Source organism: Leucopleurus acutus (genome assembly GCF_964270905.1).
Source record: "Leucopleurus acutus genome assembly, chromosome: 2".
In the NCBI taxonomy this organism is placed as follows: Eukaryota; Metazoa; Chordata; class Mammalia; order Artiodactyla; family Delphinidae; genus Leucopleurus; species Leucopleurus acutus.
In genome coordinates, this window is record NC_139143.1 from 91,556,306 (window position 1) to 91,573,504 (window position 17,199).

At 45.9% G+C, this 17,199-nt stretch overlaps 1 protein-coding gene across 1 annotated transcript in view; it reads left to right on the plus strand.

The window, feature by feature from the left end:
* Positions 1 to 2,729: 2,729 nt before the first annotated feature.
* Positions 2,730 to 17,199, plus strand: part of CASQ2 (calsequestrin 2) — a gene marked incomplete at its 3' end in the record, with an annotated part of 62,420 nt that continues 47,950 nt past the window's right edge. Inside the window, exon 1 of the mRNA XM_082832360.1 lies at positions 2,730 to 3,264. Coding sequence (XP_082688486.1) covers positions 3,031 to 3,264 — 234 coding nt within the window. The 5' untranslated portion in view covers positions 2,730 to 3,030. The remainder of the gene's footprint in view (positions 3,265 to 17,199) is intronic.

Sequence of the window (17,199 nt, forward strand, 5' to 3'; positions counted from 1 at the left end):
CATGTGCAGGTGACACCCTGACCTGGGTAGCTGCTAAAACTGGAATGAAAAGCTGATTTGCTAGATGCCAAATCGACTCAGACATGTCAGAAGCATCCCTTGTTTACAAAATAAATACATTGGGAGGGAGGGAGACGCAAGAGGGAAGAGATATGGGAACATATGTATATGTATAACTGATTCACTTTGTTATAAAGCAGAAACTAACACACACAAAAATAATAAAAAATAAATACATTAAGGTTGGTGGGCAAGAAAGCAAAGGAAAAAAAAACAATAAAAAGCAGTCAGAAAAAAATGGCTGGGACATAAAAAGTCGATCATGCAAACCTAACCTTCCTAAGAGGGGGACACGCATTTCACCCCCCATGTCTCGGTGTGGGTGGACAGTGGGAAACCTGATCACCACAACACGTGTGAGTAGCCATGCCATCCTCAGGGCTGGGCTTTGAGGCCCCAAATTGAGCCAGGATTTAGGGACAGGAACTTTCCACACTGGAGCTTTTTTTCTGTTAATACACAGTTGGTCATAAGCCAGACTTGAGGGCTAAACTGAATTTTTTTAAATTATCCCTTTACCCTGGTACTTTTCATCAGTTGCAAGTCAGTGGGAAATTCAAAGACTCTGACTTTAAACATCTCTCAGTTTTTTGGTAACATTAAAAAAAAGCATATATTAAGAGAAGTGGAGCAAATTCTAAATAAAGATAAGCCAGTGAGATTGAGACAACTGGGAACAGTTTTGGGAAGCTGACATTGAAAAGACAAGACATACATTGTTTCACTCAAAAATCATTTTCCCCTTAAATTTTCTAAAGAAAGCAGAGATCTTGCACACTTGCAAGTGACCTGAAAAGCTAACCACATCTTAGAACAACTATTCTTGGCTCTATCTTTTTTTTTTTTTTTTTTTTGCGTTACGTGGGCCTCTCACTGCTGTGGCCTCTCCCGTTGCGGAGCATAGGCTCCGGACGCGCAGGCTCAGTGACTATGGCTCATGGGCCCAGCCGCTCGGCGGCATGTGGGATCTTCCCGGACCAGGGCACGAACCCGTGTCCCCTGCATCAGCAGGCAGACTCTCAACCACTGCGCCACCAGGGAAGCCCTCTTGGCCCTATCTTTAAAAGCCTAGAGAATTCACCATCAGAAAGAACTGAATGCTGTCATGGGTTTCAGCGAGGGGTTCCCCAAGGTCCTGGCTTCCTGGACATGAACCTGTCCTGAAGACAACTCCCGTCAGCCTGACTGTCAGCATCAGGACCTCTGGCTGCAGTGGAGGGGCCTGCTTTCACTCATGTAGGCCACTGAACTTCTTTTCTCCTTCTGTTCCCTGCAAAGTTTGTATGGGACAGAGTCCTTGCTATTTCCAAAGCTGATTTTCCAACCAGAAGAAGAAAAAATTTTGGCCTAAATCATGAGAGCCATTAGACTACTCTAAACAGCGGAAAGACAGGGGTGGACTGTTGTTTGACCAGAAGAGGTGGAGCCACTTAAGAAGTGTCTGTGGGGGAATTGCCCCATCAGAGTGAAAGCACCCAGGAGCACCAGCCTCCAAGGCAGAGCTGAACCCTCACTCAGGCAGTTGATGACGCGATCTCTGCCAGGGTGCTGAGCTCCCCTGTGCAATGAGCCCTAATCACGTCTGCCCCAGTTGCCTGCTGGATTCAAGAAGGCAGAGAGAAAAGGTTCACAAACCATTACTATTAGAAACTGAGAAGTAATTATTACAATAACCTACGTTCCACCATCTCCAGGAAGAATGAAGTAACTATAATAGCTGCCGTGTTTGGGTAACTGTTTTGTACCATGCTTTCCCATCTCTGTGTTCCAAGCCTTACAATATAGTCGTAATTATCCCCATTTTACATGGTGGGCGTGGTGATGGGGGGGAGAGATTGAGAATCAGAGAGGGTGAGTGACCCTCCAAAGTCTATTCAGCCATTAAGAGGCAGAGCACGGCTTTGAACTTGGATCTGTCCGGCTCCTGGACTCTCTACAGCAGTCTGTCTCTCATGAAGAGGAAAAGGGCAAAAATGATACATTGGGGGTTAATGTTAAAAAAGAAAGATGACGGGGATGATAGCGAAAAACCTAAGAGGGCTTCTGAGGAAGACCGTTGAACTTTTATTTTATTTAATTTTATAATGGGGCAGGATCTCCTGGTGTCAGCAGCGTTCAGCGGTGAGCCGGGGCAGAAGGAGAGGAACTGTGACCCCGGGTGGGCTGGACTCCTGGAAAACTCCACGCTTTCTGTGGAGAAAGGGTGACCCTACATTCCTCGCCCAGTGACCGGCAGAGCCACGGGGACACGGCGCAATGGCCAGCCAGGGAAAAGGCAGGTGCAGAACATCAAGTCCACCTGGGGGTCCGGCTGGTCCCCAGGTCAGCAGTGAGTAGGTAGGGGATGAGCAGCCTGCCAGGAAGGAACAGACTGAAATAGTTCCCTGGGGTAATAGACCGATTCAACAGCGTCTGAGTGGCCCTGTGCACATCCAAGTGCCACGTCTCTCTCCTCTCCTTTTCTCCTCCTCCCTCTTGAGTGAACTTCTCTCCTCTGACCTTCCCGCCCTCCCTACTTCATGTGCACACGTTCCCCCCCGCCATCTCCCTCCCACCTCCTCCTCCACCGGCCTGACAAACTGTATCAGCGAATCCCTCAACAGTGCCATATCTAACTTTTTAATTCATTGCATGATTTATTTTTAGCCTGAAACAACTGCATCCTAAAAATGGAGTTCCTGATGAGACAGGGGCTGGGCAGAGCTATGCGAGGTATCTGGGGCTGGGCCGCCTAGCCTGGCTCTGGTTCTACACATGCATGGGTGTGAGCCTCTGCACGCTTCGTCCCAAGCCCACGATTACAGTCAGCAGCCGGAGAAGGTGAAGAGGGGGTTCTCGGGCCCAGGAAGGGCCAAGGAGAGAGACGAGATCGGCCTCTCTGCTCCCCACTGCTCCCAGCAAGTCCTCTAAGGCACCAGCCTCTTTCCTACACACGGTGTCTCTGGGAAAGAAAAACAAAACTTCGCCCAGATGAAGAGAACCCACCTGTTTGTGGTGGCGGTCTACCTGCTGTCCTCCTGCAGGGCAGAGGAGGGGCTGAACTTCCCCACCTATGACGGCAAGGACCGCGTGGTCAGTCTAACCGAGAAGAACTTCAAGCAGGTTTTGAAGAAATACGACCTGCTCTGTCTCTACTACCATGAGCCCGTGTCTTCAGATAAAGTCGCGCAGAAACAGTTCCAACTGAAAGAAATTGTGCTGGAGGTGAGTGGGGGGCCCCCAGACCACGTGGCCCAAGGGAGCGGGAGGTGGCCAGTGGTCGGCATCGGAGGACCTGAGGACGCTGAGAGTATATCCTCAAGTCTTGCCGCATTTCAGTCTCAGGCAAATCTGAAGATATTCTTGTTGCAAAGCCGGGATGTGTGAAAAACAGGGGTGGGTCCAGACTCTTAGGACGGGACAATTGAACGTGCTGCATGGTGCATAATAGTCTGTAAAGACGTAAAGTCTGTCATCTGATGGTCCTCTTGATTTCTCAAGGGCAATAGTTCCAGCTACTCTTTTTCTCAGAGAATGTTAAAGCTCCTGTTAAAAAGCCTGACTGAAATGAAATCCAGGGTTATTTGCAGGTTTCATTCAGCGTGCTCATTTCCTACTCTTTGTTCCCTTAAGTCTCCCCATGATCCTGATGAAGCAGGAGTCATTTGACCTTGCCTGTCCTCGTGGGTCAGATGGGGAATATCACTAAGCGATGAGCCTCTCCTGCGACGCGGTTTCAGTCAACATTGCACAGTGTAGATGTGGGAAGATTTAAGCTGCGCGTTCATTAATGGGAATATTTCTCTTTCTCAGAAAGTTCTTGGTGTGAGTTCAGGGAAGATGCTGAAGTCAGTTCTTATTTCATCTGCATTACATGGCCTGTCCGTAAACCTGGCGGCTGGGACCCGTTCTCTAATCCTGTGTGAGTGCCCCAGGAACTCCTCCCACAGTTCCTCCTGGGCAGTTTCAGATCGCTTACACTCAGGAACACCTGTGAGTGCCAAGAATTCTAATAGGCACCAAGATCCCTTATCAGTCCCCAGGTCGGGCTCAGCCCAGGCACAAATCTGTGAAAAGGACTCCTGGAGAACTACAGCAGTTTATTAACCGGCGCAGCCAGAAAGCTCAGCTCGATCAGATGCCTTTTTCTCTTTCTTGTTTTCCAGTGTTATTGAGACATAACTGACATACTTTATAATCAAAGACTCTGATGCACAGAAGTACCATGTAAAACCCACGTGGATTTTAACTCTCAAGAAAAAGTGGCTGTAATAAAATCCAGGAAAACCACCCCAAACACATCAAAATATCTTTGATAATTAAAAAAGTATTGCAGAATCCTGTGTGTCCCGATCATCACACACATATCTATTTTCAGAGGATTTATATACGGCAGTGTGGTCATTACAGGGAGCTCTGGTGGACAAGAAACCTCTGTGGGTTACGAGTGAGGAAAAAACAGGGACCGTTATTAGGTCTCTGTACTATATATACGGGAAAATTACAGGCTGGAAAAAACCAGGACATACAGCACAGCTGCTGCTCAGCCCATGAACTCCTCACTCACATGATTATCTCCATCTCAAACTGCCCTACTCAATTACAGAGACATATTTATGAAAAGTTAATTGAAGGCATAAGGATTCTACCATATCTGCTCGTATCTGTCCACTTAGCCTAGAACTCAAAAAGAATGCCAGTGCAAGCAGTGACCCCATTTCTGATTCCCTGTAATATTAACACACATGCACACACACACGCACACACTCACACACAAACTCCCCCAAGAATCTGTCTCTCCCAAAGATGAATTCTGTACTCCCAAGGAAAATCCTGAGAAGGAGCTTTGCCCTGGACTTACCATCCTTCCAGCCACCTTTGATCCAAGAGTGCCCAGCAGAGACTGACAAGGAGGAAGTTGAGCACAGGAGGTAGTCTGATGCCCCACGGACTCCTAAATCACTAAGGGAAAGAGATCACAGAACTTGGAGTCAGGAGTTCCTGATTTATATTCTGGCTTTGCCTCTACTGGACGCATGACTTGGGCAGGTTACTTAATTTCTCTGAGCCTCATTTTCTTATCTATAAATGAAAAAAATAACTATCATACAGGCTTATGAGATGATTAAATAATAATAATCAACATTTATTGAATGCTTCCTGCGTGCAGGGATTGTATGTGGTAGCTGGTTTGATCGTTACAGTACTTCTCTGATGTAGATACAGTTACTATCCCCCTTTTACAGATGGGGAAACTGAGGCACAGAGAGGCTAAGTTGCCCAAGATCACTCTACTCGTGCGGGTGAAGGCAGCTTTAGCCCCTATACTGCGTTACTGCTGGAATCAGATGAGACGATGTACAAGGAGTTGGTGGATACCCTGTTCAGTATTATTTCAAGAGTCTTCCTTAAATAGAGTACTCAGCCTGTGAGGCTGGGCCTGGTGATGCCAGCTGTATCATCTGTATCAGCTGAGAGGCACGGAGCCCCAGAGGCGCTGCTCATGCAAATGTCCAAACCCTGGGGGAGGTAGGGCTCCCTCCGCGGGGGTCGGGGAGGGGAGGGGTGGGCCTTTGTTGAGATACCTGTCAGGTGCCAGCTGTTCCTCAGAATCCAGGACAAGACTGGTTCCAGGAATCCCATGACTGATACGAGAGGGTAGATGTGAACCTCTAAATTATTTTTGTGGTCAGAAAAGCCTATTTTGTCCTCTTAATTCCCTGGACTCCAAACCTACACTAAGGAAAATATCCTGCCCATCCCAGAGCTGTGTCTGTTTGGGACAGAAGGAAGGGAGGAGACAGTGAAATCTCAGCCCTGGGCAGACAGCACAGGAAGGGGCGGGCTCCTTCCCTCCCAATCGTTTGGGAAGGTGGCTTTCTTTCTTCTTTTTGAATTTTATTTTATTTACTTTTTATACAGCTGGTTCTTATTAGTTATCTGTTTTATACATATTAGTGTATATATATGTCAATCCCAATCTCCCAGTTCATCCCACCACCACCCACCCGGGGAAGGTGGCTGTCCATGTTTTTTATCATAACTCACTATGACGTAATGTGTACAGACACATACACAGGTGAAACAAAAGTTTCATAGGACAACACATTATTATTTGGGGAATACTTGGAATTAAAATACTTTTGTCTTCTATTTTATTGTTATTTTCTATTCTTCTATTGTATTTCATTAAAAAAATACTAATCCCAACCTATTAAATTGATTTCCCTCTCCGGTGATGAGTTGCCATCCTCAGGTTGAAAACCCGGGGAATTTCTAAGGGTTAGAAAGTTAGGAATTAGAAGTTCAAAACTCATCACATAAAGGCCATCCCATTCTGATAAAAAAAATCCAAAGGTACTATGGTCAATGTTTTGTCTGCTGCTGTAAGGACTGACGTTGAAACACCCAGAAACAGTCCCATCCACAGGGTAAGGAGGTCACTGCCCGACTTGGGGCCTTGAAATGCGTATCATTTAGTCATACATCTGTCACTTACTCTAGGTTGGGCCTTGGGGTGCGCGCCGTGGATACCGGGAACGTGAGGCACTCAGGTGGCTCATAGCCTGATGTGGAAATTACAGTGCAATACAAATGAAAAGCCCCAGTGCAACGGGGTCACTGTAACAGTAGGGCAACATAAGGTCCTCTGGGAGTGCAGAGGAAAGAGGAAGCACCCCGCCCTCTGGGAGAGATGTGGAAGGCATGACAAGGAAGAACTGATGTGTGAAAATGAGTAGAATTTACCAGACAAATAAGCGAGGGTCGGGGAGGGAACCGCAAGAGCTAAGGTTCTGAGAGCTCCCAAATCTTTTTCTACCCCACTAGCTTTTTCCTAAAATTTGGCCACGAGGGCCTTGTTCCTTTAGGTAAAATTTTTATCCCTACTTAGTCAAGCCCCTCTGGGAGAAGCCATCTTTTAAGACATTGCTATCCATTTACACTTCCATCGGATCAAGTTTGAGTTTTATGTTGAGAGCAGGATTTGATAAGGGGAAGAGGAGAAAGGGAAGAATATGAGGCCATTAAAAGCTTAGGCAGAAAAAGGCTAAGTCAAATGGCACCGGGAGGCGTCACATTCAAACTTTGCTTTGCGTTTGGTTGGGGTCTAATTCTGGGGGACCCCAGTGTTGGTGCATTGTACGTAGCTCTATATAGATGTTCTGTAAATGCTTGTTGAATGAATGAGTGAAGTGTTAGAGCTCAGAAGAACCTTGTGAACCATCTAGATTTTTCTGAACCTCTCACGTCATACATGCGGCCTTACAGTGTTGTGACTTACACAGCTGGTAATCCTGATTCTTGGTTGGGCATTTCATCCACAAAGTAACAACACACTAGTGTAAGAATATGTTAGACTATGTGGAAAAGACAAAGCAGGCAATAAGAACTGCCACCCAGAGCTAAACATGGTTAATGTTCTGATAGAGTTCTTTCCAGTATTTTTTTCTATGCATAAAATCATGTTTTCTAATTAGGTTTATACCTTTTTTTTTTTTTTTTTTGCGGTACGCGGGCCTCTCACTGTTGTGGCCTCTCCCGCTGTGGAGCACAGGCTCCGGACGCGCAGGCTCAGCGGCCATGGCTCATGGGCCCAGCCATTCCGCGGCATGTGGGGGTCTTCCCGGACCGGGGCACGAACCCGTGTCTCCTGCATCGGCAGGCGGACTCTCAACCACCGCGCCACCAGGAAAGCCCATATACCATTTTTATAGTTTTGTTTCCTGCTTACTTCGTTTCAGTATATTGTGAGTGTTCCTATGTCACTAAATAGCTTTAAATTCTTGACAAACATAATGTTAATGCTGGCATAGTATTCCATTGTATGATCATACATATTTTTAAGATAATTTCTCTGTTTTTTTTCCTTCTAATTTTTAAAAAAAATTTTATTGGAGTATAGTTGATTTACAATGTTGTGTTAGTTTCAGGTGTACAGCATAGTGAATCAGTTATATGTATACATATATTCACTCTTTTTAAGATTCTTTTCCCATATAGGCCATTACAGAATTTCTCTCTTTTTGGACACTGACACAATTTTCAGGGTTTTAAAAACCTTTGTCTATTTATATTTTTATTGTTGTTTTAATGGACATTCTTTGATTTCTAGCTAGGCTGAATTTTTCATAAAATTATTTGCCATTTACATTTTTTCTTATTTTTCTATGTCTTTTCCCCATTTTTTCTATTGAGGTGTCAACTCAGATTTTAAAGGGAGTTGCAGTTTTGTATACTATTTCCTTCAGCTTTGGCCAAGTCAGCAAATGTAGTCATACCACAATGGCTGAATCCTGTTAGTACCGCAAGACTCAGAGACACAAGAGGAGGATACGGGCACTGAATTTGATTCTTCCTTACTCCCTTGTTGCCTGCTTCCACCTTTGCCTTGGAACTGCAGTGCAAGTGCTATGCCTATCATGTTCTATAAATATTGCCAGAGAAAGTCCTCCCACATTCGACATCACTGACCTCTCTCAGGTTGAAATGCTTGAGAGGTGGTGTGCTCTAATGTGGGCTTCCAAATCAGACAGACCTGGGTTTAATTCCCAAGGAAGTCTGTCTGTGTTCAGGTTCCTTACTTGTGATGTGAGATGCTGGAGATGGCGTGAGGATTCAGTGAGGCAGGATGGCAAGAGCTCAGCTTCTGGCACACAGAAGGTACTGGAAAAATGCTGACTCCTTTCAGCCCTCACCCCCTTTCAGTCGGGATTTTAGATACAGCCCAGCCTAACCCGTCACTTTAGAGACTGAGGACCCCAGGCCACTTTCAGAGAGCTCAGGACTGGTGATGTGATGCCATGTTGCTTATTCACAGCCAGCCACGCCCAGAAAGGTGGAGTGACTTTCCCTGATCACAGACCCTCTCCCTCTGATCGCCAAGGCTTACGGAGCCTGTGTCTAATAGATTCCACAACATCATCAGCGTCAGTTCTTAAATTAGGCCCCTTCCACATTTTCAGTCACACTGCAGCCTCCTTGCATTTAAGAAGTTCTTCCATTCCCTTCAGGCTCCTTCTAACTCACTCTTTCTCTCCTTGGAGACATATGTTGGAGTTCTCCCCCTAGATTGGAAGCTTCCTGAAGGCAACTGAATTCAAAGCAAACTTGGTGAGGGGGGAAAGTTTAAAAAAAAAAAAAGAGATGGAATCAAGTTCCTATGGACAAGGACAAAAAAACTGCTTGTGAACCAAAAACACAACTGAATGAATGACCTGGTCATGTGACAGAGGATGCCTTGATGTCAGAAGGAACCCCAGCAGTATGGTGTCCACATTGTGAGTTCCTGAGCTCGCTGGAAATGGTGTCATGGTCCTGCCAAATGCCTAGGCCAGATTTGGGGAACCATTTACTTCTTCCTCTTCCCCTCCTACCGTCACACAGATCTTATCCCCCAGTCCAAGGCCCATTTCCTTTCCTCTACACCACTCCACCTCTAGGAAACCAGCATTCCAACCTGAAAAAGAAGGAAGGAAAAGGTGAAAACTTTTCCTAGTGAGCTTCATGTGTACGGAGAAATGATTTCATGGCCACTTAAGCATCTCTAGAGGGAAAGGAGAAAGGAGGCCTCAGTGTTGGAATTGCTGGGGTCTCTGATCACATTCATCTCCAGAGCTGAGGCTGTGCACTGTGTATGTATGTCCTATGGGAGCAACTAAACACACCAACCTGTAACCAATATACATTTACAGGATTAGGAAAAACTACAGGGGATTTTTCTCAGGCAAGTTAGTGAGTGTTTCAGAACATGAAAATACGTACTGTGAATCCTTGAATAGAAACATTCATTCGTCAAATATCTTTTGCTCTTAGTGGGACTCTCAGGAATCATAGCATGAATGAATGAGTCACTGAATAGGTGGTGAACAAGCAATGCTTTCCACACTGTGAACAGTAAATATCACTTCATTTGTTTAGGGTGACTGGTCCCTGGGATTGGCAGGCAACCTGGGGTCCTGGCACAGAAATAGCCACATCACTCCGGTAGTTGCCCGCCAGGTTGACCAGCTGCACCTGTTGTTTCTCGGGAGGTCTGAGGCTGCTTCCCCTCTGCATCCCCTCTGATGCTTCCCCAGAGGATCCCCTCTGCAGGGCCTTCTGCTCTTCCTGCTTAAGGATGTCCCACTTCGCTCACCACAAAAAAGCCACTGCCATCCCCACACATGACCTGCCCAGGGGCTCTCTCCCGAGCCCTCTTGGATATCAAATGGCAAGATCACTACCTAAAAATTATTGGAAATGGCCTGTCCACCAGCAGGGAGGGTTATTGTTTTGACTGATTGTCCAGGGCTGGTAAGCAGGTTATTTCCCAATACTTTTTAGACGGTGATTCCAGAACAGATCATCCATTAGACCCTACAGGGGAGGAGGAGGCTTGTTCCATCATCTATGGCAGAACTAAGAATCTGAATCCCGTGCATTGCAGGCTTCTGGGTTCTGCTAAGTGTCCTAATGTCGCTGCTCTCAGTCTGCCAAAGCCCACAACAGACCGAGCTCCCTTCTATATTCAGGTCTCAGTTTCCTAATCAATCTATATATCAGTGAGAAATCTTTGGTGGGGTGACTGCAGCCTCTTTAGGTTCTGCCATATGCCCAGTGTCGTCGACATGACTTTTGTGCACAGCCATCCTCGTGTATCCAACTTCAGGTGAGGTCTCAGTGCTTGGGCAAAACAGACAGCTGCGGGTCAGAGAAACTGAATTTCTCTTTCATCTACTATTTGATCCTGGGCAAGTCACAAATATGCATCGCATTTTATTCATCTAAAACATCAACTGTGTGCTTTCTACCTCAGTGAATTAAGAGAATTCAGTGAAAATAGATGAATAAAAATTTCTCATACGATTATAAGAAGCTGGACAAGTGTCAGGTATTATTACTTTGTTACGTTGTTTACTACTTAGGAACTATGTAGCCTGCTGAGTGCCTGAAATACAGCTGGTGCTTATCCAATGCTAATTCCCTTCACCTGTCACTTGAAAGGTAGCCCCTGTTCTTGGCCAGTTGCAGTAGTTCTCAACCTTGGCTGCACGTGGGACTCACCTATGGAGTTTTAAAAAACATCTATGCCTGGGTCTTTCCCATCCCCCCACCCCTCACCAGCACTGATTTAACTGGTCGTAGGGGAAGGGATGAGATCCAGGTGCTACAGTTTTTCAAAGCTCCCTGGGTGATTCTAACGTGCAGCCAAGTTTGGGGACCACTTGAGGCTTGATGCTCAAAATGTGGACGGCAAACCACACCAGGGGCAACGGTATAACCAGGGTGTTTGTTCCATTTAAACAGGATCCACAGGTGATTCGTAGGCATGTTAAAGTTTGCAAAGCACTATACTGGTCTGTTGGGTTGGAGAAATTTTCCAGATGACCATAATCATGTTGCACCTGCTTGACCTTTCGTCTGTTGACTCTCCTGAATGACAATGGACCTGTCAACATTCCTCTGATTTGGAAAACTGCTGAGACGTGAAGTTGGTTTGGGGGCTGCAGGGATTCAGGTCTGCTCTAGGGACTCTGCCAGGTCTCCCAGTCTTCTCCCACGGTCCCCTCGCTCACACAGTCAGTGATGAATACTTTGGACCTCCTAAGAAAGGGAAGATCTGGGCCCATGGGAAGCCTCCCCCTCCTTGAGAGGTTTCCAGTGGAATTACAGGGGTTTCTAAGGCCAGATCAGAAGGTGCCTTAAAGAATCTTAGTTCAGGGTCCAGGATTTACCTTCAGAAAGGGAGGAAAAGCATCTATTTGGTTGCCATGGCACACTTCCCTTTTCTCCAAAAGAGATGACAAAAATCTGAGAACCCTGGGAGTATATGAATATGGGATACTAACATGTTAGCATGTTTAACAGAAAAGTACGGAGAAGCTGCGCAGAGAAAACTGGTGAGCGTTCTATACGTGGAACTAAGACTTGTGAACACCCAAATAGAAATATTCATTCTTTCATTTATTTGTCAAATATTCATGCACTGCTTACTTAGAAAATGCAGATGACATGGTCCCTGGTAGCTAAGGAGTTGGTCTTCTTTTGTTGGTGATGAGAACTCACTTCCTTTAGGTCTATGCTGAAGTGTCATCTCATGAAAGAAGTCATCTTGACCACCTATATAAATCACCCTCTCCAAGCACCCCCTTATCCCTTCAACCTTACTTTATGCTTCTCCATAGCCCTTGGCTGACGTAGTGCATATCGTGCTACACTGCTGTAGAGTGTAAAACCCACAGGGACAAGGACTTTGTTCTCTTCATTGCTGTACTCCAGCACCTAGATCAGTGTCTGATTCCCAGTGGGCTCTCAATGGTGTTTGCTGAATGAATGTTAAATGAACAGATGAGGATGGAGGGATATGGAAATGGCACTTATTATGAACTTACCATGCAACATGTCCAATATGGGTGCTTTGCATATGTCATTCTGTTGAACTCTAACAACGTAGTCTCACATTATGTACAAAGAAATGATTCCATAGAGGTGAGTAGAAATTGCCCAAAGTCACAAAGCTACAGAATGGCACAGCATGAAGCAGGATTTGAACCCACGTCCACTTGTTTCCAAACACCATGTTCCTTCCACTACACCAAGGAACTGGGATTGCTGAATTGGATCGCTTCCTGTTTGTAAGCAGGACCAACTTACAAAAGGACAAGCGTCTCTAGTTTGAATTCTGGATTTTCACCCACACTTAAGCAGTGTTTAATTTCACAACTGGACTATGTGTGGAACTGAAGTGACTGGTGTGAGTAGAGGGACTAATGCTTAGCACCACCTACTTGGTATTTAATAAATGTTGGGTGGATGGGTAGAAGGATGGATGGAGAGAAAAGAAAAAAGCATGGAATTACAGATTCATTGCCTACATTGGAAATATATTTCTCCTTGATAGCTTTTAAAAATTAAATCAGTTTTTAAAAAAGAATTGAGTGGAAATGTGAAAAATTAAACTGAATCTGTCAGATTCAGGGAACTGTTTGTCATCCCTGCTTAATCCTGCTGAAATATGGGTAAAACAGATTTTATTTTTAACCATGGGACTCTCAGTCCAAAATACATACACAGTATGGGCAGAAACCTCTGGGTTCTCTAAGGCTGATGCTGTCTTCAAACCTATTTAGCACTGGAAAATGTCCCAGTGGTTGCATTTCCAAACCTCAAGAGAGGAAGGCAAAATGAAATTTTGGGAGGCAAGTGAATCCACAGATGGGATGATGTGGGAACACTGGGCAGAGAATCGCAACACACACAGGATTCAGGTATTTCTTCCAACTGCTCACTGCCCAAAGATGGGATTCTCCAAACTCGCACCTGCTGCACTCGGAATACTCAGATGAGGTCAGGCTTATTTTGTCTTGGCTTTGAGACTAAATCCTCGCGTAGAGCCAGTGCTCTCGGATGATGAGTGCCCAGGCTCACTCTTCAGTTGCACTTCTCCTTAGAGCCCACGTGCCACTGAACTGTTGGATGCGTGTTTGCTCTGCACTTCTCAGTAATAAAACTAGAGCCTGGGGTGAGATGGTGAAAAGACAAGAAGTGCTATGGTAAGAGTGTGGATTGAGTTGATTACAGTTAAATGTTCTCTTCCATACACAGAATTAATACGGAAATAGAGATTTTACAAAATGGCAAATACAGTGTTGATTCAGAAGCTTTTAGACCATTGGAACCTTCTTTTCTCACTCCTCCCACCCGCAAAAGCCCTCGATAATATTCAAGCCCAAATAGGATATCTAGTCATCGTATCCTTGAGGCAGACCTCCTCCCAAAGTTATACATTTCTAAATGGAGATATGAGAGACCAAAAAAGTCACTGTGATAAAAGTATTATAAGGATAATTGTAGTGTAAAGTAGCAAAATAGAAACAAACAAAATCTGTTTCAGAATCACAAGATTTTTCTTTAAAAGCAGCAGCCCTATTGCAGTTTGAGCTTCACTGGTTGGTGTGGAGTATTTTTGCATAATTATCAGCTCAGCCTTAGCATCTAAAATGACTGGTTCCAAAGAATCTGAAAAAGGATATAAATACATAATATATATATGTTATATATATTATATATCATATACCTGTACAACTGAATCACTTTCCTGTACACCTGAAACTAATACAACACTGTAAATCAATTCTACTTCAATTTTAAAAAATAAAAATAGGATGTATTGCAAAAAAAAAAAAAAAAAACTTGTTCCATTAAAAAAGCCAGTCCCCACAAAGTACTGCATCTGTCCAATGGAGCCTCTGAGGTTCCCTCGTCTGTAGACTGAATGTGGTTTGATCCAGATAAGCCCTTTCTGTTTGGAAAGACATGCAGGAACATGGCCAGAGCACCATCTTGCCGTGTGATGGGCTGGGCAGGCCAGAGCCACTTCTCAGTGCCCAGGGAGCCTGTTCCAGGAGCGCCCGCCTGCTGACCGGTGCCCCAAGCCACGCAGAGCTCTCCTCACCATCTGCCGTGTGCTGGGCAGGGAGACGGGCCAGCAGATACTCCTTCACACGCTCACCTGCCTCTACCTTACACTGCCCTGGCTCAGTACCCCAAGCCATTCCTTAGCCTGGCCACACACACCCAGCTTCCCTGTGAAGGAACTCAGAGCATTTCCTGAAGCCAAAGGAAGGAGTGAATACAACCCATGAACAGCAGCCCCGCACCGTGGCCCAGCAATGCAAGAAGCGTACACTTAGGAGGGAGACCCCGTGGGTCTGAGTCCTTACACTGTCCAGACAGTTGGCAGGTCACTGAGTTGCTCAAGGCTAAGCCCCTTCCTTTGTAAAAGACAGACCACCAACCCCTTGTCCCAGGGTTCCTCTGAAGAGAAGAGAGGGGTGTGTGTAACGTGAACGGCCCACGTCTGGTGCTCAGGAAAGGACTATTCTCGAATAGTACATTGAAAACTAACTCTCAGGTTAGTTATACGTGGCATTTGTTGTCTTTAGCAGATGTTATCAAAATAAGCACTAGTCAGACATTTTTTTGAGGAAGTGCACCAACCTATGGAAAGTCTCGTTAGAAAAGGGAGAGTCTCTCTCTGGCTGCAGGAATGTGGTGGATAATGTGTGGGACTCTTCCCAGGAAGGGGGTTACCAAGGGGTGTCGGCATTTGGGCTACCAGACTGCATTTTCGCAGGCTCTCGGGAACAGAACTCTGCTGAGAAAAAATTGGAAAAGGGCATGGCCTCACCCCCATGTCAGTCAAATCCATTTCCCCCCCCCCAAATCCCATTGCAATAATATTTTTAGTATGAAAAACAGAAAACAAAAAAAAACCCTGGACTCCAGGAACAGCCTCCCTCAGTCAGTCATTTTGGACATTACAAAATGCTACCCAGGGAGATCGTGTTTATACGTTAGAGACAGTTGTAAGGCGGTGGTTCTCAGGGTGTGGACCCAGGACCCGCAGCATGAACGTCTCCTGAGACCTAGTCAGACATGCACACTCGTAGGTCCCATCCCAGGCCTGCCGAATTAGGAATTCTGGGTTGGACCCAGCAATCTGGGTTTTTACAAGGCTTCCCTCCAGGTAATGCTGACACGGGCTCAGATTCAAGAACCACCGGCTTGGGTAATGAGGTTGCCCTATAGTGAATTTCTAGGGAACAAACATTCATAAGCACTTGCATACATGTTACTCCTGCAAGAATTAGATCTCGCATTTTCAGATTAGAAAATTGAAATCAGAGAAGTTGTGACCTGCCCAGAGTCTCATACCTGATAAGTGGCAGAGCCAGGATTCGGGCCCAGGTCCCTCTGAGGCCCAGATGAAGGGAATGTAATGTAATGGATGAAAGCTTGGGCCCTGGAGCCAGAGTGTCAGGGTTGGAATCCCAGCTGTGTCACTTAACCGCTGTGTGGCTGTGTGCCCAGGCAAGTTGGTTAACCTCTCTGTGCCTCTATTTCCTCATCTCAAACTTCTACTTCATGTGGGTTTTGTGAAGATTCGATAAGATAATTCATGTAAGGTGTTGGAGCAGTATCTGGCATACAGCAAGCACTCAATAGACGCTATTTTTATTGTTGTTGTTATACTGCTTCTCAATGTGGTGGAGTGGAAAGAACACATAGCAATGACCTCTGGGTCTTTTCCTTGGCCTTGACCAAGGTGATAGCCCCAAAGTGCTAATAAAAACAATCAACAGCCTCCCTTTCCCTCAAGGCTCTTTTAGAAGCCTCCCAGTCCAGCCCCAAGAGGCCCCAATGTTCACTTGAATCTCATAAAATAGCTGTTCCATTCCCTTGCCTGCCTCTAGCATGGACACATCATGTGCCAACCCCCAGCTATACATAGCCCGGGCCTCATCTGAGGGCGGTGGAAAGTGACAGATTACGAGAGATGAACGTCAGCTCTCCGGTTTCAGGGGAGGACACAAACAGTAGTTGAATTGCTTGACGTGTGGCCAGATGGTATCAGGGACAGTGGGTGAAAAGAGCTGTTTGGCTCTTGGCGTACGTGGAAAGACCAGGGTTGCAGCCAGGGTATTTTTAATGACTGGCCTGAGGGACATTCACTTGGAGCAAAGATCTGTGACATTTTCCCCCAAATTTTTCAGCCCTTGATTTTTTTCAGATTCTTGACCCTGCAGAAAGTAACCCCCCCTCAGCTCCCTTTAATAAGTAAACACTCTCTTGTCTCTGCTACCGCGTGCCTCCCCAGCTTCCTCTGACCATGAAACAAATCAGTCTTTCTCCTCCAGGAAGACCATTCTTGGGAAGTGGTACAAATGTATCTTTCTTCCTGTCCGTCCTTGGTTTAGGGCTGAGATGTCCCACAAAGGGACTGGACTTGGAGGAACACACATAGACAGAGAGGGCATCTTTCATGTCCTGTCCTCTGAGGCCAAAGGGAACGTGTCCCCTGGCGCTGCTGTGTTAGTATCCCCTTCCCTTCGTGGCAAACTTTTTGACCAAGTGATCCACATCTGCTCTAATGTGTCCTTGCCACCCACTCGTCGGCCACACTCTCACTGCTTTGGCTTCTGTCCCAGCTCCTCGCTAAAGGTCACCCATGTCTTACTATCCTGAAAGGAGAGACCTCACAGTGGTCCCATCTCTGTGACTCCCTGCAACACTTGATCTGACCACCTGCTCGTTCTCAAGCTTCTCATGACTTTGGAGTCATGAGACTGTGTTCCTTGGTCTCCTACTTCTCCCACAGACCTCTCGGCCTCCACACAG